General features: G+C 41.8%; 1 protein-coding gene across 1 annotated transcript in view; it reads right to left on the bottom strand.

Annotated features, from left to right (window-relative positions):
• LRP1B (LDL receptor related protein 1B) overlaps nucleotides 1-27,911 on the bottom strand; it is a 1,094,775-nt gene that overhangs the window by 15,703 nt on the left and 1,051,161 nt on the right. The window contains exons 84-86 of the mRNA XM_075284520.1: nucleotides 20,568-20,729; nucleotides 15,154-15,328; nucleotides 2,926-3,030 (exon numbers count right to left, since the gene is read on the bottom strand). Of these exons, the coding sequence (XP_075140621.1) occupies nucleotides 2,926-3,030; nucleotides 15,154-15,328; nucleotides 20,568-20,729 (442 nt within the window). The remainder of the gene's footprint in view (nucleotides 1-2,925; nucleotides 3,031-15,153; nucleotides 15,329-20,567; nucleotides 20,730-27,911) is intronic.

Here is a 27,911-nt window from a genome sequence, read left to right as displayed (position 1 = left end):
TTAAAAAAAACAAAAAAAAAAACACGAATATGGATAAAATATGTATATTTTGGGCCACATTTTAATGAATCGGCAAGGCTTAATAAGGTTCCTAAAGAATGGATTGTTACATCTTCTCGGATGTATTGTCAAAAATTGGTTGCCTTCAATGATGTACTAACCTTACATTAAAAAAAAAAAAAAAAAATCTGAAATAAAATAATTCTGTAGCCGAGTTAATAAAATTGAACATTAATGAATAAAGAACAAATAATGTTAGATTGTGTTGTGTTTTTTTTTTTTTTTATTATTATTTTTTTTTTTATTGCTTTGGTAGGAGTTACAACAGTATTGTCTCCTCCATGACTATAGTCTAGGTCACATTTCACAAAAGTCTGAAAAAATAAGGAAAAAAAAAAAAAAACAATAGAAAGATTGAATATCAGCTGCCAACAGTAATACATTTACTCAACACCTTTCAAATGCCTTTGCTTGGTCTTTTGTTTAGACTTTTTTCTATGTATGACTTTTTTTTAGCTCTCCGCTGCTCTTCTGACAGCCATGAGTGAGAGGCCGTTGGTCGATGGTGATACATTTAATGGGATAAGTATAGATGTAACATAGTTAACATCCTTTCACCTTGCTAGCCTTGCCTTGGAAGGAGACTAAATGGGAAAAAGGCAATTAACCTCGTGACATTACTTTTTTCATCCTTCTTCAAAGGTGAACTTCATCTACCCCTTAAAAATAACACTTACTGGATGCAGTGCGTCTTACCTCTGATGTAGAAGAGAACTGTAAATGGGAAACAGGGAGCTTAAAGGACGCTTTAAACTATCACAGCGGGGGTTAAGGCCCAATTTTTATTTTGTAGAATTTATAAGTATCTATATAATGGCTTCAAAAATTTTATTTGAAATTCTAAATTTATTTAAAAGGGATGTATATATTTTTTTTTTATTTAGAAGAAGGGCAGAATGGGTAAAAAAATAGTCGACTTTCTGATCCCTATTGGCACATAATAAATATTGATGAGCCAATCAGAAGCTGAGGCCGATCAGTAGTGTAGCCAGTCATTGGCTGAGCACAATAGGGTTGAGTGATCAGGATCGTAAAAGATTGGATTCCGATCGGATATCGAGTAAATTTAACGATCGTGATCGGAATTCCGACCCGAACTTTTCCAGATCTCAAGATCGGCTCAACCCTAAAAGTGACTTTTCTCATAGAGAAGCATTGACTAGGGTTGAGGATCGGGATCGGAAAAGATCAGATTGGCGATCGAGCAAATTTCACGATCGAGATCGGCTGGAAAATGATTGGAAATCGGATTTTAAAATCGATCTTGAAATGTCAAGATAGGCTCAACACCACTGAGCAATCATTGTCTACTCGACAACAGAGATCAAGAAGTGGACCAAGGAAGCATTGGAACTGCATTGACAGAGGTCAGTCATGTCAGTAATGCTTGGGTTATTTTGTTTCCAATTCTGTCCCTTTGCTAAAAATTTAATCCCACCAGGCAACCCTTTAACTTAAAGGGATTCTATCATTAGAATCCAATGTTTTAAGACTAACACGTAGGAATAGCCTTAAGAAAGAGCGACTGCGCATGCGTGACATTTAAATCTAGAAGAAACTATCGGAGGAAGACATCGTGGAGAGGCGTGTCAAAAAAGACAGAGGCCATTGCTGGATAGTTTACTCGAAGCACAGGGGACGTACCCAGTGCTGTTTGAGGGCAAGGGATCACCTCCAGTGCTGCGAGAAAACTCATTTGCATACAGAAGAAAACTGGGATATCTACGGAATAGTGGCGCAGAGAAGACATCTAAAGGTAGGAGAAGAATAGCCTTTCTTAAGGCTATTCCTACATGTTACTCTTACAATAAGGGATTCTAATGATGGAATCCCTTTAAGCTACTGCTATAGGATATTTTAGATTAGAAGAGGCTCATTATTAGGGCCCATGAACATTGCAGGCAATGAAAGGAAGAAGTGGTAACATACTTAAGGAGTCAAGGATGTAGCTAGTGATTGCCATACACCACATTAATTCTAATTAATTTAGGTTATCAATTTTATTGTAGCGTACCCAAAAATGTATCATGTAAACTCAGAGTAGGGGAGTATAACCTACCCATTTTGGGTAGGTTATACTCCCCTACTCTGAGTTTACACCATATACCACATTAGGAAGAAGCGGGACACACTGGTGACTGGCAGTACAGAGACAGAAACCATATAAACCATACCAAAACATCATTTTTTAGGTCTCAGATGCCCCTGTTATTTACACCTTGATTACAATGTGATTATGGGCCAATTAGAATTTCCAATTTTTTTTAATCTCATGTCTTAAGAAACAAAAAAGATAAATTGAAAAATTTTTGGGGTTTATAGAGACTGCAATTACCTGCGGATCTACGCGAGTCTTTAGAATTTTTTGATGTCTTACTAGACCACGATCCTCTAAGAGTGAGACTTTCTGCTATTGTTACCTTTAGAGTTAGGCTTGGCTTTAATTACTCAATTTAATTACTATAATTATGTAATATATTTTGTGAAACATTTGCATTTTTTTAAGAATTTTATGTTGAAAAAAAAAACAACAACATTAACTTGAGGCCGATATGACACCACTGAAGGTTGCAGACCACAGATGATCAGTACTGGACTTAGTATTCAGAGGGGAGGAAATATTTTTTAATTTATTAAATTTTTTGCCAATTTTTTTTTTTTTTTTTTTTTTTTTAATAATAGAGAAAAATAGTAATTTTTGTATTTCAGGATAACCAGGATATATATATTTTTTTTTTTGTTTTATCGGTGATACGTGACATAGCTGAAGGTGAAGAGAGAATCATAACTGTGTGGCCCTGTTTTATTAACAACACTGACACTCGTTGTATTGTCAGGAGATACATTGTCACAAATGATACTCACAAGCAGACAGGTATGCTCGTCTCTGGGTCCAGCCTACACGTGCCCCCATTATAACAGTATCCATCACATAACTGACAGCTAGAGGCAATCTTTCCATTACTGCAGCTGTAAAAAAAATCACAAAAAAAAAATAAAAATCACAAAAATGTTGTAATATTTCCTGTAATTTTGAAGACCAAACTGAGATTTTCAATTTATTCCTGTAATCCCATCTCTAAAAACATATAGAAAAGAAAACAAAAATATCAGTGAAATGTGTGAAACGCGAAGGCGCCATCTCCATGACAGGTCAGGCCTTGGGCGATAATTTTTTTAAACAGCGTGACAGCGAGCATATTTTTTTTTCCTCTTAGGCTATCATATTTGCAAACTGTTAGTTCAGATAAACAAGGCAATGCTAACATTTACTTATGCCGTGCAAATATCTAGCCTAGATCCTCCAGAGACAACCCAGCGCATTTCGCAGACCCGTCCTGCTTTGTATGCAAGCGGCAGCCAACCCAACTGCTAACACACCAAAGGAAAAAAAAAATTAATTTAGAGACTTCATTGTTCCTTTTCTATCTAAACAGACCAAGTTAAAGCCGCCGGTTCTGTCAAAATGTCAAACATATCACCAGTCTATTTACAGGGGATTACAAACATTACAAATCACTACAAACCCATGTCAATCATGGCATCAGACGTTATCAAATTTACTGACATTCGTAAACAGCTAGGGTTGAGACTGCTAAAAATACACACAGGGCCTGCGTTCCAAACCTGACTAAGAGCTTTACTATCGGGTGTATTAGAGGGGTTTCTTTCCCTTCTACAGGTCGGAATCTGATGGTTATATAGAAGGTTTTACCAACAAATACTCTGTTCTACACTGAGCGGGGCAAGAGATTTTTCTTGGTTTGGCTCATACTGTTGCCAAAATTCGAACAGGAGAGTAAACCTATCCCACGTATCTGCAGGGCTGGGGTGTTATGCGGGTTCTGGTGACACTAACCTATCTATCTGCAGGGCTGGGGTGATATGCTGGGTCTGGTGACACTAACCTATCTATCTGCAGGGCTGGGGTGATATGCTGGGTCTGGTGACACTAACCTATCTATCTGCAGGGCTGGGGTGATATGCTGGGTCTGGTGACAGTAACCTATCTATCTGCAGGGCTGGGGTGATATGCTGGCTCTGGTGACACTAACCTATCTATCTGCAGGGCTGGGGTGATATGCTGGTTCTGGTGACAGTAACCTATCTATCTGCAGGGCTGGGGTGATATGCTGGTTCTGGTGACAGTAACCTATCCATCTGCAGGGCTGGGGTGATGACAGTAACCTATGTATCTGCAGGGCTGGGGTGATATGCTGGTTCTGGTGACACTAACCTATCTATCTGCAGGGCTGGGGTGATGACAGTAACCTATGTATCTGCAGGGCTGGGGTGATATGCTGGTTCTGGTGACACTAACCTATCTATCTGCAGGGCTGGGGTGATATGCTGGTTCTGCTGACAGTAACCTATCTATCTGCAGGGCTGGGGTGATATGCTGGGTCTGGTGACAGTAACCTATCTATCTGCAGGGCTGGGGTGATATGCTGTTCTGGTGACACTAACCTATGTATCTGCAGGGCTGGGGTGATGACAGTAACCTATGTATCTGCAGGGCTGGGGTGATATGCTGGTTCTGGTGACAGTAACCTACCTATCTGCAGGGCTGGGGTGATATGCTGGTTCTGGTGACAGTAACCTATCTATCTGCAGGGCTGGGGTGATATGCTCCCCCCCAAAAAAAAAAAAACAAAACAAAACAAAACCAACACCCATAAACCAGTGCTCAAAATCCCTATTTTTGGAAGTAAAAAGCGATCTGAAAAATGGCCAAACAGCCAAAGTTAGGTCCCTTCAGGCGAGTAAGACCCCTATAACTGTGCCTCCTCTTTATGGAGTATCACAGCGAAAAAAATCATCCGCGGTCATAGAGTAGATATAGCCCCGATCCCGGCCTTTGTTAGTTTTTTACCAGTCAACTATCCACATATAAGCTAATATGTACCCTCTGGACTTCTCTATAGTTAGTACCTAATAAAACATGCCAGCTAACGCATTTCAATGCCCCAAAGGTATCAACTGGGGCATGTCATCAGAGGTAGGATTAAAGATTGGAAATATAGCTATCACTCTGCCATTTTGCAGTCTGGATAGCCTACTATATGGAGTGAATGATGCTTTAGTTTCTCATTCTAACCCCCCGCTCCCCGCTGGCATTGGTGTACAGCCGTGCAAGAAAGAGGAAGATTCGGTCTATTTAAGGCATAAGAACCGCCTCCTATTAACAGCGCTGGCCAATCACCACTCACTTGGTGATCCCAGCCTCCCGCTGACTTAGAGGTGCCTCTATGCGCATGCGTCGACCTTCCACCAATGAGCGTCCCTTATTACTGACGCACCTCCAGTACCCCTGCCCACCACATGGGCCGAAGATAAACATCAACATCACGGCGATCGATTGCAGGTAAGTGTATGAAACAATTTGGTACCCACATAAAACGTACCCATAACAGTACACTGACACAATCATTCTAACCAGTAAGCAACTAATAATATGTATCTACAATCTGCAGATTTAAGTTGTTTATGTACCCTGTCAAAAATCTCCTAAATGAAGCGGGCATAGGAAATACAGTAATTAAGGCCATTTGGTTTAGAGGTTTTCAACAGAAAAATCCATCTAGCCTCTTTTGGCAACAACTTTTTATCAAAATCTCCTCCTCTGGGAGAAGGAAGCAATCTTTCAATTCTCTGGAACTTCAAAACGGACGTATCGCCATGATGACATTCCACCACATGCCATACTACCGTAGTATCCTCCCGTCTATCAATACCAGTAACATGGTCTCTCACCTGCTTGTGGAGTTCGCGGGTGGTCTTCCCCATGTATTGAGGTCTTCCCCATGTATTGAACCCCGCACACGCGGGTAATCAGGTAAACAACACCTTCCGTGTGACTGTTAATGAACAATTTTATGAAACAGTCGCCCTGTAATGGTACTGGAGAAGGTCCGCACTACAAGCGGACATGCGCAGTCGGCTCTGCCCAAGCCTGATGCCTGGCAGAGTGAATTCAGAGCCGGAAGACGCCGCGGGGACACTGCACGGAAAAGACTTCTAAAGGTAGGAGAAGAACCAGCGTTGATTGGCTGACTGTATAGCATTCGGCCAATCAATGCTGGTTCTGCATCAAACTTTTCCATTGGAATAGCGAGTGGTACTCGATCGAGTACGAGTATTTCGAATACCGTAGTATTCGATCGAATACCTACTCTATCAAGTACTACTCGCTCATCTCTAATGCTTGGTTCTCCAAGAAACAAAAACCGGAAACAAAAACTGCCAAAAACTGTCTACAAGTTCCGAGAAGAACTGATAGAACCCAAAGGGCAAAGGTCACACCAAATATTGATGGGATTTACATTTCTCTCATCTACATTCATATAATTTTGTAAAGTGGCAAAAACTAAACTATTAACCCTTCTATTTCTTCTAATCTTGTTGCAAAACAGTACAAAGTAACAAGCTTGCTAACCCGCTTGTGTCCACGTGTGATCATCCAGTGGGAGAGGATGAATTGCTTTTGTTAGCATGTCGTGTTGTGTTGAATTGGTTGCAAGTCAAATGGGCAATCCTTAACCAAAGTGGAGGTCAGTTAAGTGCGGACACATCCGCATCCAGCTTATTATTTTCACGAGCAACAAAAATCCTGGATACAATACAACAAGCAATCCATCGCACATTCCCCCGAGCAGGGAGCGGCCGCAAACAAAGGGAACAACCATTTGAATGAGAATGTATTGATCAGGAGAAATTACTTTAAATTGTCAATTGACGTTAAATAAGAGGTAGAATAATGGGGCTCGCAAATTCCCATCCTCCCTGACCTTGATACTTTGTAGTCAAAAACCGAATGTCAACTTTATTTTTTTCCACTTTATAGAAAAATGAAATGATTTTACCTTACATGAATCCAATGCGGCAGATTATTCTACACTAGTCCACCCTGTCTTTTTGTATTAAGTTCCCCGTATTAGTTGAAAAATGGAGGAATTATAAAGAATTAGCAATTCATCAGAAATCTCATTAACTGATTTATGCAAAAGATTTTTTATTTATCTTTCTGCCGTGCTTTAAGTCTATTTTAATAGCTCCGCCTGAGATGGAAATTATAGAAGGAGAAGTTTTTCACTGCTGTTAACCCTTTAAGGACACAGCCTAGTTTTGGTGTGAAGTTTCCAATGACTTTTTTTTCCATTTTTCCAGCTCTGTATTTCAAAAGTCACCAGTTTTAAATTTTTTTGTTGATATTCTATGAGGGGATGGGACGAGAGGGGTGGGAAGAGTTCCCCCCCTTCTAACAACTTACATGCCATGATCACTGTTGATCATGGCATCTAAGTGGTTAAATTGCTAAAATCAGTGTTAGCTCCAACAGCAAAAGTTGGGTCCGGGCTCTATGCTGCAGCAGTCATGTAGCAGGCGATGCTTCGGTTCCTGCTCTATTCTAATGTCATACGACACAGTCCAGTCATATAAATGTGAGCACCGCCTACTTTTGACGTCAACGTTAAATAACCAATTACAGAAGGCACGTGTCATCAGCCATCTGGGTGCACTCAACATTGTGGAAGGCACGATGGATCAGCACAAGTATGCAGTTATCCTTGCGGACCATGTTCACCCCTACATGTGACTTGTTTTTCTTCAGGATTATGGCATCTACCAGCAGGACAATGCCACGTGTCATAAAGCTCGCAGTGTACGTGCATGGTTTGAGGAGCACCAGGATGAGTTTACCGTATATGCCCTTGGCCAGCAAATTCCCCGATTCTAAAAAGTAACAGTTTTTATTAGAGATGAGCGAACAGTAAAATGTTTGAGGTTCGATATTCGTTTTGAGTAGCCCTCAATATTCGACTACTCGAATCGAATATCGAACCCTATTATAGTCTATGGGAGAAAATGCTCGTTTCAGGGGTAGGCAACGTTCGATCAAATTATACATACCAAGTCCACGAGTGAGGGTCAGGCTAGATCCTCCGAGAAGTCTTCTCCTTGCAGCATCCCCGCGGCGTCTTCCGGCTCTTCATTCACTCTGCCAGGCATCGGGCCTGGGCAGAGCCGACTGCGCATGTTGCTTGTAGTGCGGGCATGTGCAGTCGGCTCTGCCCAGGCCTGATGCCTGTCAGAGTGAATTCAGAGCCGGAAGACACCGCGGGGAAGCTGCACGGAGAAGACTTCTAAAGGTAGGCATTTGGCCAATCAATGCTGGTTTTTGCATCGAACTGTTACATTCAAATAGCGAGTTGTACTCGATCGAGTACGAGTATTTTGAATACCGTAGTATTCGATCGAATACTACTCGTTCATCTCTAGTTTTTATGATCGCTTACTAAGGACAGATTTATTGTATCCAGCTTCCGTGTAGGTAATGATAAATGCAAGTAGGAAACTATTTTGCACCAGTCTGAAGGATTTGCTGCATCTTAACCAGGGGTTAACCTCTATCCTATTGATCTGTTACATTCTGTTCTTCTAGGTAATGGCTGAGGGGGTCAGACACATATTATTTTATCCTGTATTGTGTAATATTAGAATTAAAGTTGTAGGGAAGGTGGGGGGAGGATCCTGCTGCAGTCAGGTGTCAACTATCAACCTTTCCAAAAAACTTAGGTGCCTTCATTAGGCATGGTATGTGTACCAGAAGAGCTACATACCTAGAAACAGAAGGACATTGGATCATAGCGGTAAATTGATGTAAAATAGAATTGTCAACGTAAGGAGTAAAGAACTATTGGAGCATCTTTTATAGAAGACCCTTGGTTATCCCCGGACTGGTCCCTGGATGTGATGCCCTTGCCAGATCTGAGGACACATCCCTTAAGTGCTATACAATGACCTAGATACTTGAGACGCATTCTGAGTATGCCTGAGGTTGCTATGAGTTTGCCCTCCAGTTACTTTTCTCGGAATTTCTCCAATAGTTGCTGCTTTAGCCATTTACTCCCCTCCTTATATTGATAGTTGGGTTTTACATCACTTACCAGTCTATTATGAAGTCCTTTAGCGCATTCGTATGTGACTCTTCAGATATTGTGTTATACCATGCCGGATGGAGAGACCTAAGTAGTCTCAAAAGCTTAGTATTTGTCATCCTCTTCTCAGTTAGCCATTAAAAGATATCAACTACTGAAGACTCTCAATTTTTTTTTACCTTTTATATCTACTGACTAATACGGTACAAAGATATATCGCTTCCTTGCACTTCTGCAGCAAAGAATAAAAATAGGGATTTATATATTTCCCAGTATTTAATGGAATATTGGTAGAGATGAGCGAACACTATTCGAAACGGCCAGCACCCATAGGAATGAATGGAAGCAGCTGGCACGCGGGGGGTTAAGCGGCCAGCCACCGGCAAAGTCTGCGTGCCAGGTGCTTCCATTCATTTCTATGGGAGCATGCTGTTCGGATCGGCTGATCCAAACAGTGTTCGTTCATCTCTATTTTCTCTTATTTTCTGTGTCATTCTATGTGTCTAGTTATCCAAAACTAGTAATCTTGGGTGATCACATGTGCTGAACCAAGAGGAAAATTAAGAAGGGACACATCTGTACCATGGATAGCGAGAAAAACAGATGTGTGAATCTATATAGGGAATGTCATAAAGATGGGTCGGCCTTTCTAGATATAACGTCTTGTTCTTGACCTATGTCTGGAATTGCACCTTAGCCCTATTTGCCAGAACCGTTTAGCTACAACACAATGTTTTTGGACAAATGTTGTTTCCTCCAACTTTTTGACTTGTAGAATAAATAACCAAGTTGAAGCTTTAATTAACTGCCCAAGATGGGAATAACCCTTTAACTTCTTCTTAATATGAGTAAACCCAACCCTTTGGAGGAACAACATACTACAGTAGTAGGTTCTCATGTACTTTTCCTAAAATTTCCTTTAAGAGGACCTTTCACCACCTCCATCAGATTCAACTTTTTGCATTGCACTGATTCTGGTAACGTTTTCTTTCGCCTCAATCCATTTTGGTTAATTTCAGCAACTCATATGCTCAGTGGCGTAACAAGTGTCTTGTGGGCTCGGGTGCAAACTTTAGACATGCCAGGGTTCGTTTTCATTTACAATATGTATAGTGGTCAGGGAGCCAGGCTTTCCTTAACTGCTGTCACAGTGGTACCAGGCCCCAGCCATCTCAAGCTGGCCATGGGCCCTGTATCTTGCCGGGCCCAGTCGCGGTCACACTCCCTGCGACCATGATCGCTATGCCTCTGCATAGGTCAGTTACAGGCTGTCTACTGGTAACATGTTATTTTTACCACCATAAAGATTAAACCCATATAAAATTGGTGCAAATGCATTTTTTGTCCAATTCCACCTCATTCAGATTTTTTTCCCAGCTTTCCATTAGATTGTACAGGATATTGAATAATACCATTACAAAGTACAATTTATCCCGCAAACAATAAGCCATCATGTGAGTCTGTGGAACCCCCCCAAATACAAAAAAATGGATACAAAACAAAAATTGGCTCCATTTTTAAGTTGTTAAAGGAAGCAAAGAGTTAGAACTGGTGGGGTCATGATAGGTTATCTTTAAAGTTTTTATTTTCTCACAATAAAATTCAATATATTACCAATATACATTCAACCTGATAGGAAAACCCTTGAGAGGTAGAAATTCCCATAAGTCATATAACTATCTCCCGACAATATCACATAATCATGTTTTTCAAAGCTGATTATTTACACCATTAAAGCTGGAAGGAAAAATTCGAATAATACTCGGAATACAAGGACACAAACAACTAGCCTGATACATACATACATAGCTACCCCAGATACACTATGTGATCCAGTGGCGTAACTAGGAATGGCGGGGCCCCGTGGCGAACTTTTGACATGGGGCCCCCCCTCCCCAAACCGATGCCGAAGACCTCGACCGACCCCCTCCTCCGCACTCTATTATGTCCCTTAGTAAGCCCTGCACACAGTATTATCCCCAATAGTGTCCCCTGCACACACAGTATTAACCCCTATAGTGTCCCCTGCACACACAGTATTAACCCCTATAGTGCCCAATGCACACAGTATTAACCCCTATAGTGTCCCCTGCACACACAGTATTAACCCCTATAGTGTCCAATGCACACAGTATTAACCCCTATAGTGTCCCCTGCACACACAGTGTTAACCCCAATAGTGTCCCCTGCACACAGTATTAACCCCTATAGTGTCCCCTGCACACACAGTATTAACCCCTATAGTGTCCCCTGCACACACAGTATTAACCCCAATAGTGTCCCCTGCACACAGTATTAACTCCTATAGTGTCCCCTGCACACACAGTATTAACCCCTATAGTGTCCCCTGCACACACAGTATTAACCCCAATAGTGTCCCCTGCACACAGTATTAACTCCTATAGTGTCCCCTGCACACACAGTATTAACCCCTATAGTGTCCCCTGCACACACAGTATTAACCCCAATACTGTCCCCTGCACACAGTATTAACCCCTATAGTGTCCCCTGCACACACAGTATTAACCCCTATAGTGTCCAATGCACACAGTATTATCCCCCATAGTGTCCCCTACACACAGTATTAACCCCAATAGTGTCCCCATATGTCCCACTGTGGACACCTATAAACATTTATTATACTCTGGGGTCTGAAAAGAACCAGGAGTATAATAATCGGAGACCCGGGGGATTAAAACCATTAAAAGAACAGAGATAGTTGCTTACCTGTTCCTGTCGGCCGCCACTCTTGTCCAGCTTTAATGACGTCAGACGTCACATGACCCGGGAAGCTGGCCTGGGTCATGTGACGTCAGACACGAATGACGGAGGCCTGGCAGGATCGTGGAGAGGTAAGTAACACTGTTTTTTATGTTAGCTTACCTCTCCTGTCTGCCGATCATTACACTCGGGGGTCTTTGCAGTATAATGATAGCCTCTGTGGGCCCCGCGGTGTCACTTGCCGATCCCGGCCCAGCCAGGATCGGCAAGTGAATGGGGCCCGTAACGGACTTAAAAAAAAACAAAAAAAACGCAGCGGTAGCGGCTGACACCGGGCCCCCTAATGGCCCGGGCCCTGTGGCAGCTGCTACTGCTGCTACCACGGTAGTTACACCACTGATGTGATCGAAAGTATACAGACACCCCCAAAAACATACGTTTTCCATATTAGGTGCATTGTGCTGCCCCCTACTGCCAGGTGCTCCATATCAGCGACCTCAGTAGACATTAGACATCGTGAGAGAGCAGAATGGGGCGCTCTGGGGAACTCACAGACTTCGAACGTGGTCAGGTGATTGGGTGCCACACTTCACGCAGGTCAATGCCAAACGTCGCCTCGCTTGGTGTAAGGAGCATAAACATTGGACGATTGAACAGTGGAAAAATGTTGTGTGGAGTGACGAATCATGGTACACAATGCGGTGATCCGATGGCAGGGTGTGGGTATGGCGAATGCCTGGTGAAAGTCATCTGCCAGCGTGTGTAGTGCCAACAGTGAAATTCGGTGGTGTTATGGTGTGGTGGTGTTTTTCATGGAGGGGGCTTGCACCCCTTGTTGTTTTGCGTGGCACTATCACAGCACAGGCCTACATTGATGTATTAAACACCTTCTTGCTTCCCACTGTTGAAGAGCAATTCGGGGATGGCGATTGCATCTTACAACACGATCGAGCACCTGTTCATACTGCACGGCCTGTGGCGGAGTGGTGACACCACAATAACATCTCTGTAATGGACTGGCCTGCACACAGTCCTGACCTGAATCCTATAGAACACCTTTGGGATGTTTTGGAACGCCGACTTGGTGCCAGGCCTTACCGACCTACATCGATACCTCTCCTCAGTGCAGCACTCCGGGAAGAATGGGCTGTCATTCCCCAAAAAACCTTCCAGCACCTGATTGAACGTCTGCCTGCGAGAGTGGAAGCCGTCATCAAGGCTAAGGGTGGACCAACACCATATTGTATCCAGGATTACCGATGGAGGGCGCCACCAACTTGTAAGTCATTTTCAGCCAGGTGTCCGGATACTTTTGATCACATAGTGTATCTACACTAAGAAGACAAAAGACACTGCTACATTACGGAGGAATGCAACTCATATGGCCAGCATGGTCTCCTAGGACAATGCCAAGTATAAAAATCCTTGGGTACCATATTTCTATTCTGGGCGCACACCTTGAAGTAACATAATATCATGCATAGCCATATGTCCATGACTTTCAAGTTACATCTGTTGGAGTGTGGGAATAGTCACACTCAACATTATAGATGGGAAAGTATAGCCGTCAGCTCATGTAGACCACTTCAGAGGACAATCCCAGCACTACAATCTCAAATTTCCTCAAAAACCTGATAGAACTGGAACCCTGCCACTTGGAAGCTGGAGAAGTCAAAGCTTAAATATTGTAGTCGGAGTTCTTTAAGCTCTTGGTAAAGTTGTACACTAAATATGCCTTTTTGTTGCAGATGAATATTCATACAAACAATATAATCAGCTTAACACATTTCCTTTTTTCGTGCATTACAAATCTGGAATGCATTACTTTCACGTGAGCTATGAATATTAAGTACTTCAATTTGCATTTTTATGAATAAAAATGCTGAAGCTAACTTGTGAAGTATATGGGAATACTGGGAACCGAGATCTGGGAGGAAAAACTGAAATCAGAGAGTGTTCTGCCAATTTCACTGATGCACCAATTAATAGCCCCTCAATAACAAGTACAAAGGAAATGATGATATTGTCGGAATGCATTTCCATTTTAAAGCAAGTCTCGAAGGTTAATTTTACATTTTTAATTAACAGGTTGTCTGGGTACATTGTATATGAAGGGGAGCTTGAATCACATATGACCGACCTGCAATTTCATGTATGGTAATGCTCCAGAGGATTCTAATTATTCGTAGAAACAGCAATGTAAACAACTTGGGTCAAAGTAAAGAGTCACTTATACATCAGATGTTAGTAGGATATGAGAGTCAAAACACTGATCTACAAAGGTAGATTGATAAGACAGTACAGAGAGTCATGACCCTACAAACAGTGCTACGGAAGTCTCAGTTCCAAGACCTTAAGGAGATACTTAATGGCTTATTTCAGTAACATTTGAGATTTCACAAGTTTTCTAAAGAAAAAAGTGCAATGTGCAAAATCATAAATCCATTGATCCTAGTAGAGGAAAATGAAGGATTGCCTGAATGCTGGGTCTATGTATAGGTTAGGGACAATTTTGTGTCCAATTCTTTACTGATCCACCAGTATTATAGGCTAAAACATGTTTGTATGAAATCTTTTGTCTTTTACAGTTACCTGCATTAACAATACATAGCAAGCTGCAGAATGCCATTCTCTGCCAAATTTGTCCGTTGAGCTTTCTGAGAATACACTCTGTAGCCCTTTCCTCTGATCCAGCGCCGCACCTGCCATGAGGCGACCTGAAGCGACCGCTTCAGGCGGCGCTATGTCAGGGCCCCGGGGAGGGCGGCATTTTTGCTTACCTAAGCCAGTCCAGGACAAGCTGTCCTGGACTGGCTTAGCGTCACTGAGCGGTGGATTGGGGAGGCCGCTGGAGCAGCGCTGCTCCAGCGGCCTCCCCTCACGCTCAGGCAGAGAGCAGGTCCTCTCCCTGCCTGCTCTCTGCCTGCTAACGCCGCTCCACCACACCCCCTTCGCTCTGCGGAGGTGGGCGGCTTTCTGTCATCCACCTCGGGCGGCAAAAAAGGCAGGTTCACTCCTGCTCTGATCTCATCTAATTTAGGAGAGTATAGAGAAGGACAACGGTCCGAGTTGTCAGAGTTCTTCTGACAGATTTAGCACAGACCAGTCTTCTGCAGCCTGCAATGTATTGTAATGCAGGGATGTTGTGAATAAGTAACTATCCAATATATATATATATATATATATATATATATATATATATATATATATATATATATATATTTTTACTAAAAACCAATGACAAAAGAATAAAATGTGCAGTTCAATAAAGTGAAGTTACAGAGTTTGTGGATACAGAAATGTCCATAACCTTTGCATGTCTATCCACTCTAAAAGGTTGTCTATCTGCTTGGTAGCATTCATACTTATTATGGTTCTGCATTAATAATCCATAGGCACATTTAGTCTAGTACATAACAATTCTTGGACTTACTTGCACATGACATCATAGCTGTTCTTATCTATAATACAGAGTCCTCCGTGACACCGCTGACACTTGTCCACTTCACATTTTGGACCTTCGTATCTTATCGGACACACACATTCCACCCGACCATCATCGGAGATTGTGCAAGATTCAGAATTAACACAGTAGTGATGGCACACATCTACAGTGAAACATAGAATCAGACAAGAAGGCTAAGTTAACGAGAAGATGATTTTTCCAGATTCATCTCGTAACTATCTGCAAATTGGAAATGCTATTTTTATCCTAAGAATCTCTTCAGACCAAAGAATTTAATAAGTGAATGCCCAAAGGAGGGACAGAAATTTACCATAACCATCTCCTCTCCTGAGTGGGTCCACAACTCCTGAAAGACGTTATCAGCCCTGGAGAAATCCAATGGCCTATAATTGGACCACAGTGCTCAGTTGGGGCTTCTGACTTCATTTAGGAGGCCAGAAGAGACCCAGAGAGGATGTGGACCCACACAAGAGAAGACCTCCTGAACCCCCTGAGGTCAGGAGAGGTAAATATAACTATTTTGCTATGTTTAAACACTTGCCATGGGCCTTTGGTGTCTGAAGGGTGGTTTGTGGTTAGAGAACCCCAAATACTTCAGTTATGGCCAAACCCAAAATTTTTGAAAAATTTGTAAAAAAAACAAGCTTGTTACAAAACTGGGAGGTATTGCTGCATAGCCTGGCACTGACAACTCTAACATACAATAACCACTTAGCAATTTCTTCATACATTTCTAGGAGGAACACTAGAGGAATGACATAGCACAGGGCTAAGAAAAGTTCATCTAGAATTTTTATATTATGGGGAATTGGGAGATTTACTTAAAAAAAGACGTCAGGACAACAGAAACGTCAGCTTTAGCCACGTGTGGGGTAGTCAGGGGGCCCAGTATGACTGTCGCCCACCTTGCAGCCATGGTAAACTTACAATAGATTATAGTTTAGTTACTTTTTTCTTTTTTAACTTTCTTCCACTTTCTTATTATTCCGTTCCATAAAAGTTTATTTACTGCATGAATTATTGAGCGATAATTTATGGCTAGGCTGTTACTGCGCTAGTAAAAATAATAATAAGTTAAAAAGCTGCAACCTCCTTGTAATGATGAACACGGCATCGGATATGGAGCCCTCCTCAAAGCCATGCTTAAATTATGCAACTAGGGCTGTAAAGTTATTATGTTGTGAAGACTGTTTTTTTTTTTTTTTGGGGGGGGGGGGGAACAAAAGGAGCAGATCACCTAAGATTTCACCCTTGAATATTCTTGTAGTATATCCATTAAGGTAGATGTATGTAAGGTATGTAAAATGTACATTGATATAATGAGACTGGAGGCGATCAAATTGAAACCGAATGGTGGCGTCTTCTTTCCCCCCTTTATTAGACACACCACAACCTCGTAAAGCTGGAAATAACTTAAATCTTAAGAAGATTTCCAATATTAGCCAACGTGTATGTGATTAATAGAACTATATTCTATATTGCGCATAGGAATAGCACTATTTCCTATGTGTATATACACGTTTTTTTTTTATAGTGCCCCGCGATCTCCTTCCTTGTACTACCGATAAAGAGACTGAAGAAGGTCTCTGGAGCTAAAACAATGACGCTACTTCTCTACAATTCATGTCTACTTTACTTGGATTTGTACTCATTAGAGATGAGCGAGTAGTACTCGATCGAGTAGGTATTCGATTGAATAATACGGTATTCGAAATGCTCGTACTCGATCGAGTACCACTCGCTGTTCGAATGTAAAAGTTCGATGCAGAACCAGCATTGATTGGCCGAATGCTATACAGTCGGCCAATCAACGCTGGTTCTTCTCTTACCTTTAGAAGTCTTCTCCGTGCAGCTTCCCCGCGGCGTCTTCCGGCTCTGAATTCACTCTGCCAGGCATCGGGCCTGGGCAGAGCCGACTGCGCATGTCCGTTTGTAGTGCGGGCATGCGCAGTCGGCTCTGCCCAGGCCCGACGCCTGGCAGAGTGAATGAAGAGCCGGAAGAACCAGAATACGCTGCGGGGATGCTGCAAGGAGAAGACTGCTCGGAGGATCCAGCCCGACCCTCACTCGTGGACTTGGTAAGTGTAATTTGATCGAACGTTGCCTACCCCTGAAACCAGCATTTTCCCCCCATAGAGTATAATAGGGTTCGATATTCGATTCGAGTAGTCGAATATTGAGGGGCTACTTGGAACGAATATCGAACCTCGGACATTTTACTGTTTGCTCATCTCTAGTGTTTATATTTACCTTGGAACTTGAAACTATACCATACTGCTCTTATACATCTAAACCTACAGCTGACATTAGGCTCAGACCTGCGCTTGGGTTTCCGTTCATTGGGTATCCAAAAAACAGAAGCCCAATCTGCTTAACATGTGGTTAGCTGCAAAAACCTGCAAACTCCATAGACTATAATGGAGTCCGCCAAGGTGCCCGCCCGAACAATACAGAGCGAAAAGCCATGCTTGAAGGACTTTTCTCTTTTAACCCCGTATTTTGACCCTTTGTGTCTACCCACGGCCCCACCGCACTCCAGTATCACAGTATATGATGTATGTGATGCAGTGAAAAACAACATCTCTATGGATTTAAGTCTAAGAAACGGATCTTTGTCTCTGCATTTGATGTGACTACCTGCAATGAACATTGCAGATTATTTTAATATCAGCGGGTTGATAGAAAAGCTACATTTGCACATTTTTCCTCTTTTTAAATATCAAAGTGCTGGCAAGTCCTAAATCCCATCAGACTCGGCTGCAGTAATTAAAACTCTTCAGATGAAACTCGCAGACAGGTTGCTGTTGAAAATAGCTTTGAATTGAGCTATTTCTGAAGGATTTACCATGGAAACATTGATTGCTTCTCCAGATTGTTGGGTTTTTTTTTGGAAAATAAGGCAAAAATATACAATAAGAAGGAACAAACAAAAAGTGCAGATCTGCAGCGACAATAACAAAATATCAAAGTATAACATGATACAACATGAAACAGGATATTAGATTTAATAAGTTAGTTATTCTTGTCTACTCTTTTGCAACAGGTTTGATGTTGGATTGCCTAGCATCCACTATCGTATTATATCGGTGATCAATATACCATCAGTGACCTTGCTATAGGAGTTGCAGAAGTTGCAGTTATGACCAGGCCCCTCTCACTAGACCAAGGATGATTGTATCCTTTTGATCTCCATTGATATCTGGCAGCCTATGTATCCTAAATACTTCTCCTCTGCTCAGCTTGACATGAGTCCTCCCTCCACCCCCATGATGAGGTCATTAAAGGGGTTGTCCCATCACAAGGATCCTATCTATAGCTCTTGTTAATGTGGATGTAAGACTCTTCCTAAATACACTGCTTCAGCAAAACGGCTTTGTTTGTCCACCATCTTACTTTATTCAATTCTTTGTTGACACAGCCCTTGACTTATCTGCTCAAAAGTCAAGTAATGTATCTGCTGCTCTCAGGGGGGAGGGAGGAGGGGCTAAGTGCATGGGAGCGAGCCTGTGTTTCTAGCTATTCCTGTGTTTTCTGCTAGCTTTCCTGTAGCTTTCCACTATCAAACCCCGCCCATCAAATGACGCAAGAAACCAGGAAGAAAGAAGATTTTATAGCAGTGAAGACTGGTGAGTATGCGACATGGGAATACCCCTTTAACCTTTAGATGCCAAAAGTAACAGTAGGTCAGTATATTGTGAAGAAAGGGAGGTTGGAGAGAAAGATGGAAATCGGAAGGCTGGGCAACTACAGCTACGGTATTCTCGAAAAGGAAACCTGTTGCCCAGATCACCTTTTTGTAAAGTACCTCTCTATAGATCAGTGCATGGCTTTCAAGAAATCTTTGACATGACCCGGGTTTGAAGTCAAACCAGAATGGTTCCTTCTAAAGCAAGAAAAATCCATCTGCAGACAGATGTTTTGGGGTTAATGCCCCTTATCAGTGCAGATCAGTGACCTGCTTGACTAGGTGAGAGTCCATTAATGTGGATCAGAGGGGTACCATGTCTCCTTAAATACATTGTCTTTTGCAAGCCTCAATTTGTGTGTTATCTTCATTATTAGAGATGAGCAAACAGTAAAATGTTCGATATTCGATATTCGTTTCGAGTAGCCCCGCAATATTTGACTACTCGAATCGAATGTTGAATCCTATTATACTCTATGGGGGAAAAATGCTCATTTCAGATTCTCCGAGAAGTCTTCTCCGCGCATCGTCTTCCGGCTCTGAATTCACTCTGCTAGGCACCGGGCCTGAGCAGAGCCAACTGCGCATGTTCGCACTACAAGAAAATGGCCACTTACAGTCAAAGCGGCCATTTTCTTGTAGCGCGGGCATGCGCAGTCAGCTCTGTCCATGCCCGATGCCTGGCAGAGTGAATTCAGAGCAGGAAGACGCCGCGGGGACGCTGCAAGGAGAAGACTTCTAAAGGTCAGAGAAGAACCAGCGTTGATTGGCTGACTGTATAGCATTCGGCCAATCAACGCTGGTTCTGCATCAAATTTTTCCATTCGAATAGCGAGTAGTATTTGATCGAGTATGAGTATTTTGAATACTGTAGTATTCGATCGAATGCCTACTCGACCGAATACTACTCGCTTATCTCTATTCATTATCTTCAAGCAAAACTTTTCAGATTTTTTCCCTGAAATCCCAGATCCCATGGCCTGTAAGTATCTTCATACTTAAAAATATGGCCTGCAAAGGAGACACGATACCCCTCCTGACCAGCTATATGAAATACTATAAAAGTATCAATATGATAATGGAACAACTTTGTCGTGAGCCATATGGCAACTGCTGGTGGCCATGAACATTCATCAGCAGTGTGGTCCCCAATACGGGAGTCATCAATATCTGGGAGAGCACAGAGAAGGGAGGATTTGATAGGTTAATATTATTCTATCGTCATTAGATTACAGAAATTGGCTTTGCACATGGAATTTAGCTTAAATAGAACCTTTCACCACCTCTGCCAGCTCCAACTCTTTGTATCATTCCATAGAGTTTTTTTCTAGTCTCACCATTCCTGAGGAATCAACGCTTTTTCAGGACCCAATATGTTAGTTAAGGTAGACGGTCCCTGTTTTCTTGATCCAGCCAAGGACCGCCCACCTGACTATAGAGTGCCTCAGCAGCATAGTGGGCGCGGAAACTAACAGAAATGATTGGTTGCAAATGGTAAGGGCTAGAGAAAAAATTTCAAGTGAATGTGAATCAGTGAAGTGGTGGCTAGTAAATGATGCAACGATTTGGAGCTGGTGGAGGTGGGAAAGGTCCTCTTGAAAGTTTATTTTGATGAGATATCCAGATTACAGCCAACGTGTTCTACCACTGACAGTTCAGCCATTACTATATACAGTACACAGTTCTGGTAACTTACGGTATTGACATCTGTCCCCAGTATATTCAGTAAGGCAATGACATCGGGGTTGATTGCCGGGCGACACACTACACGTTCCTCCATTCTGACAAATGTTGTCGCAGACCTTTTTCCCGCAGTTAGGACCGGTATAACCCAGCGCGCAGTTACAGGTTGGTTTCCCTATAAAAGAACGAAGCCCAAATATTATCACACAATACAATCACGAAGAACCATTAAGATTTGTACCAACTTATTCCACTGGGGTCTAGATGTAACTACGATAAGGTTATGTTTATTACCGTAGCCCATTTATTCACACGACTGCGCTATATATGTGCTTGCTCTTCCAAGACGCCACGCCGCAATAATCTACCTATATATATAGTAAGAGATCTAAGCATTGTGACCTTTCTGAAATTATATTAAAATGTTCTTTGTCTAAATTCAGATGATAGATTCGCATATTTAGTTATCTGGGTCAGTGGCAAATCAACTATCTGTAAAAATATAATAGACCCAATTGTTTCAGGAGAACAAGACAAGCTAATTTCATGCTGTAAAAAATTTGTCTGTGCTAGAGACACCGTGTCTATATGGAAAGCATTCTGTCCCGTCATTGTAGTCGACATTACGTTTCTCTGACCCATTAAAAATGTATCAAAAGAACATGCGGTTCTTATTAGGAGACATTCTCAGAGCTAGTAGTGTAGGTATTGTGGACTGACTGTCAAATTTGGCTTCCGGGCACTGGAGACCATCGGCCATTTAGAGCATTTTTTTCAAGGCGCCGCCATAACTTTGGGTCCATACAACCCCCTTCCCTCGACCATCAACTCTGGAGTACCACCTTGTTTACCTTTGGGCATGTACAAAAACTGCAACTGCAACAGATCCAGATTAGAGATGAGCGAACAGTAAAATGTCCGAGGTTCGATATTCGTTTCAAGTAGCCCCTCAATATTCGACTACTCAAATCGAACATCGAACCCTATTATAGTCAATGGGGGGAAAATGCTCATTTCAGGGGTAGGCAACATTCGATAAAATTATTCTTACCAAGTCCACGAGTGAGGGTCGGGCTGGATCCTCCGAGAAGTCTTCTCCTTGCAGCGTCCCCACAGCGTCTTCCAGCTCTGAATTCACTCTGCCAGGCATCGGGCCTGGGCAGAGCCGACTGCGCATGCCCACACTACAAGCGGACATGCGCAGTCGGCTCTGCCCAGGCCTGATGCCTGGAAGAGGGAATGAAGAGCCGGAAGACGCCGCGGGGAAGCTGCACGGAGAAGACTTCTAAAGGTAGGAGAAGAACCAGCGTTGATTGGCTGACTGTATAGCATTCGGCCAATCAATGCTGGTTCTGCATCGAATCTTTCCATTCGAACAGCGAGTGGTGCTCGATTGAGTACGAGTATTTTGAATGCCTTAGTATTCGATCGAACACCTACTGGATCGAATACTACTTGCTCATCTCTAATCCAGATGTCTTTGAGAGTCCCAACCCTTCCAGTTCCAGACGCTATTGTAACCTACAGTATCTACCGTAATCTACAAATAAATAGGATTTATATATGTATAATATCCTCAGATTTAGTGGTCGAAGAAGCAATAAGCAGTTGGGAGCTAAATGTAGATTATACAGAATGGTCTGCAATATCTAAGACATACCTCTGCTTAGAACTGGCGAATGTAAATGGACGCCACCGATGAACACGTTGGCTCATTACATTACTTAGGCCTGAAACAATTGTTCATGGGTGGTCCAAAATGGGGACACTATGGTGAATAATACTATGTGCAGTGTCAGGCCCATGTCAAAAGTTTGCCATGGGGCCCTGCTATTCCTAGTTTCGCCACTGGTTGTATTTCTACTGTAACTGGGACTAATGTATCACCTCCAGTGACGGGGGGAAATCAGAAGAAAAAAAAAAAAACAATGTAATAAATCTCCCCAAGTGTTTATTATGCTGTAAACTGCAGGTTTTTTTAATTTTTCACCTGATGAAGAGCGAAGTGACGCCCGAAATGCGTTGTGCCTTGTTCGTATAATAAAGTCATTTTTTTAGCCATACATCTGAGCACAGGTCATTAACTACTGGAACATCCACTCCATAGTCCAGTCTCGGTCCCATTCTGCATACATATACACCCACAGGGTGTTAAGAACCCAGCAGCTCCACGTACTCTAGATCGTACAACTACAACTTTATAAAGGTGAGGATACAATTGTATTTCACCACCTTTGGTTTTAACGACATTACACTACGGGCTGCTCGGTGTCTCTCTTGCTTTTGTCTTTTGAGACGGAAACTCAGTGGACTTTCTATGATAAGCGACGCATTTCCACCCCGCTCTTTTCCGCCTCACTTTTTCACCGCGGCTCGCTTCGTGCGGCCATAGCCTTAAGCTAAATATTTCTAAAGCTTTGACTGCTTTGTAGATAAAACCCTTTCCATTTGTTTTGCCGTTGCGTTCCTTTCGCTCCTTTATTAGTAATTATTTAACAATATCTTTCGTAATGTCGCTGATTTTTTTTACAAAGATTAAGTTATTACAGTCATAAATAATTAAGAACGGAAAAAAAGCCATTTTATTTTTTTTAACATTCTGGAATTCTGCGAGGCTGAAACTCATTCCGGAGAGCGTAATAACGTTACCGCTCATTACTGATGAAATCTTATTAATTTGGTTTGCTCAAGAACTTTCTTGACGAAATCTAAAGTTTTAATTATGTCTCTCAGATGTGAACGTTTAATTAACTGATGACATTTTCCCCGCTTCAATTATTGTAGTTCAATACAACTGTCATAAACTTATAAATTTTAATTAAAGCTGCCCCCAAACCCGTGTCGCATCATGTCCGCAAAGGAATTTGCCAAAAGGCTTAACGGAGAGCAAACCGACGAGAAGAAACTCGCGACTGGGATTTGTAGAACAGTTTAACATTTGGGCGGATGTAATAAAGCCAATAGAACCCGCGGTATTATATTAGGATTTACTGACATCATAGGAAGAACATTGGGCAACTGAAAGGTAGGAGGTCGGAGATCTGCCAATGTCTGTGAGATATTGCAGGTAAAGCTCAGTCTTATGTGACTTCTGTAGAGCGTTTGCCACAAAAGCTAAATAAAAACATGAACAGATAGAGCTATATTGTACAGTAAGGTTAGTGCATTTACTTACATCCAACAATTGTCAGTCAACCCTTCCACTATGCAAGAAGCAATACAGATCAAACCATTCACCTGGACTCTATATTCTATATTTAAGCGTTGGATGGATTGATAGGATTGTAACAAACACAGAGGAATGCCGATGCTGCCAATGTTAATACAATACTGCTCAAACTCATATCTAAACCAGTGTTGTGTCATTGACTTTAGAATATTATCTCTGTATTGTGACATCACTGTGTGTATTATCCTGTACTGTGACATCACTGTGTGTATTATCCCTGTACTGTGACATCACTGTGTGTATTATCTCTGTACTGTGACATCACTGTGTGTATTATCTCTGTACTGTGACATCACTGTGTGTATTATCCTGTACTGTGACATCACTGTGTGTATTATCCTGTACTGTGACATCACTGTGTGTATTATCCTGTACTGTGACATCACTGTGTGTATTATCCCTGTACTGTGACATCACTGTGTGTATTATCCCTGTACTGTGACATCACTGTGTGTATTATCTCTGTACTGTGACATCACTGTGTGTATTATCCATGTACTGTGACATCACTGTGTGTATTATCCCTGTACTGTGACATCACTGTGTGTATTATCCTGTACTGTGACATCACTGTGTGTATTATCTCTGTACTGTGACATCACTGTGTGTATTATCCCTGTACTGTGACATCACTGTGTGTATTATCCTGTACTGTGACATCACTGTGTGTATTATCCTGTACTGTGACATCACTGTGTGTATTATCTCTGTACTGTGACATCACTGTGTGTATTATCCCTGTACTGTGACATCACTGTGTGTATTATCCTGTACTGTGACATCACTGAGTGTATTATCCCTGTACTGTGACATCACTGTGTGTATTATCTCTGTACTGTGACATCACTGTGTGTATTATCTCTGTACTGTGACATCACTGTATTATCCCTGTATTGTGACATCACTGTGTGTATTATCCCTGTATTGTGACATCACTGTGTGTTTTATCCCTGTACTGTGACATCACTGTGTGTTTTATCCCTGTACTGTGACATCACTGTGTGTATTATCTTTGTACTGTGACATCACTGTGTGTTTTATCCCTGTACTGTGACATCACTGTGTATTATCCCTGTACTGTGACATCACTGTGTGTATTATCCCTGTATTGTGACATCACTGTGTGTATTATCTCTGTACTGTGACATCACTGTGTGTTTTATCCCTGTACTGTGACATCACTGTGTGTATTATCCTGTACTGTGACATCACTGTGTGTATTATCTCTGTACTGTGACATCACTGTGTGTATTATCTCTGTACTGTGACATCACTGTGTGTATTATCCCTGTACTGTGACATCACTGTGTGTATTATCCTGTACTGTGACATCACTGTGTGTATTATCCCTGTACTGTGACATCACTGTGTGTTTTATCCCTGAACTGTGACATCACTGTGTGTATTATCCTGTACTGTGACATCACTGTGTGTATTATCTCTGTACTGTGACATCACTGTGTGTATTATCCTGTACTGTGACATCACTGTGTGTATTATCCTGTACTGTGACATCACTGTGTGTATTATCTCTGTACTGTGACATCACTGTGTGTATTATCTCTGTACTGTGACATCACTGTGTGTATTATCCTGTACTGTGACATCACTGTGTGTATTATCCTGTACTGTGACATCACTGTGTGTATTATCCTGTACTGTGACATCACTGTGTGTTTTATCCTGTACTGTGACATCACTGTGTGTATTATCCTGTACTGTGACATCACTGTGTGTATTATCTCTGTACTGTGACATCACTGTGTGTATTATCCTGTACTGTGACATCACTGTGTGTATTATCCTGTACTGTGACATCACTGTGTGTATTATCCTGTACTGTGACATCACTGTGTGTATTATCTCTGTACTGTGACATCACTGTGTGTATTATCTCTGTACTGTGACATCACTGTGTGTATTATCTCTGTACTGTGACATCACTGTGTGTATTATCTCTGTACTGTGACATCACTGTGTGTATTATCCTGTACTGTGACATCACTGTGTGTATTATCCTGTACTGTGACATCACTGTGTGTATTATCTCTGTACTGTGACATCACTGTGTGTATTATCCCTGTATTGTGACATCACTGTGTGTATTATCTCTGTACTGTGACATCACTGTGTGTTTTATCCCTGTACTGTGACATCACTGTGTGTATTATCCTGTACTGTGACATCACTGTGTGTATTATCTCTGTACTGTGACATCACTGTGTGTATTATCTCTGTACTGTGACATCACTGTGTGTATTATCCCTGTACTGTGACATCACTGTGTGTATTATCCTGTACTGTGACATCACTGTGTGTATTATCCCTGTACTGTGACATCACTGTGTGTTTTATCCCTGAACTGTGACATCACTGTGTGTATTATCCTGTACTGTGACATCACTGTGTGTATTATCTCTGTACTGTGACATCACTGTGTGTATTATCCTGTACTGTGACATCACTGTGTGTATTATCCTGTACTGTGACATCACTGTGTGTATTATCTCTGTACTGTGACATCACTGTGTGTATTATCTCTGTACTGTGACATCACTGTGTGTATTATCCTGTACTGTGACATCACTGTGTGTATTATCCTGTACTGTGACATCACTGTGTGTATTATCCTGTACTGTGACATCACTGTGTGTTTTATCCTGTACTGTGACATCACTGTGTGTATTATCCTGTACTGTGACATCACTGTGTGTATTATCTCTGTACTGTGACATCACTGTGTGTATTATCCTGTACTGTGACATCACTGTGTGTATTATCCTGTACTGTGACATCACTGTGTGTATTATCCTGTACTGTGACATCACTGTGTGTATTATCTCTGTACTGTGACATCACTGTGTGTATTATCTCTGTACTGTGACATCACTGTGTGTATTATCTCTGTACTGTGACATCACTGTGTGTATTATCTCTGTACTGTGACATCACTGTGTGTATTATCTCTGTACTGTGACATCACTGTGTGTATTATCCTGTACTGTGACATCACTGTGTGTATTATCCTGTACTGTGACATCACTGTGTGTATTATCCCTGTACTGTGACATCACTGTGTGTATTATCCGTGTACTGTGACATCACTGTGTGTATTATCCTGTACTGTGACATCACTGTGTGTATTATCTCTGTACTGTGACATCACTGTGTGTATTATCCCTGTACTGTGACATCACTGTGTGTATTATCTCTGTACTGTGACATCACTGTGTGTATTATCTCTGTACTGTGACATCACTGTGTGTATTATCTCTGTACTGTGACATCACTGTGTGTATTATCCCTGTACTGTGACATCACTGTGTGTATTATCTCTGTACTGTGACATCACTGTGTGTATTATCTCTGTACTGTGACATCACTGTGTGTATTATCTCTGTACTGTGACATCACTGTGTGTATTATCCCTGTACTGTGACATCACTGTGTATATTATCCCTGTACTGTGACATCACTGTGTGTATTATCCCTGTACTGTGACATCACTGTGTGTATTATCTCTGTACTGTGACATCACTGTGTGTATTATCTCTGTACTGTGACATCACTGTGTGTATTATCTCTGTACTGTGACATCACTGTGTGTATTATCCCTGTACTGTGACATCACTGTGTGTATTATCTCTGTACTGTGACATCACTGTATGTATTATCTCTGTACTGTGACATCACTGTGTGTATTATCCTGTACTGTGACATCACTGTGTGTATTATCCCTGTACTGTGACATCACTGTGTATATTATCCCTGTACTGTGACATCACTGTGTGTATTATCCCTGTACTGTGACATCACTGTGTGTATTATCTCTGTACTGTGACATCACTGTGTGTATTATCTCTGTACTGTGACTCAGCACATTCAGCTCTGCTACATCTCTATATTAGCGGTTATATTTGTGCTGATTACTTCACAGATCCGGCACCAGACACAGTATCTGGAAGTCAATGTCTGTACAGGGACTGAATCTATATTCCTGTATTGCTGATTAATCGCTGATGAATTGTGTCTGACAGTTTTATAATCTCGCTCACCTCCAGCCTTGTTACAATCCGGGGCCAGAGGCGATAGAAGAAGAAGTGTAAACAGAATTATTCACTTACTCAA

Source organism: Leptodactylus fuscus, chromosome 8 (genome assembly GCF_031893055.1).
Source record: "Leptodactylus fuscus isolate aLepFus1 chromosome 8, aLepFus1.hap2, whole genome shotgun sequence".
NCBI classification, from domain to species: Eukaryota; Metazoa; Chordata; class Amphibia; order Anura; family Leptodactylidae; genus Leptodactylus; species Leptodactylus fuscus.
Note: the sequence above shows the minus strand (reverse complement) of the source record. Positions and strands in the feature narration are given on the sequence as shown.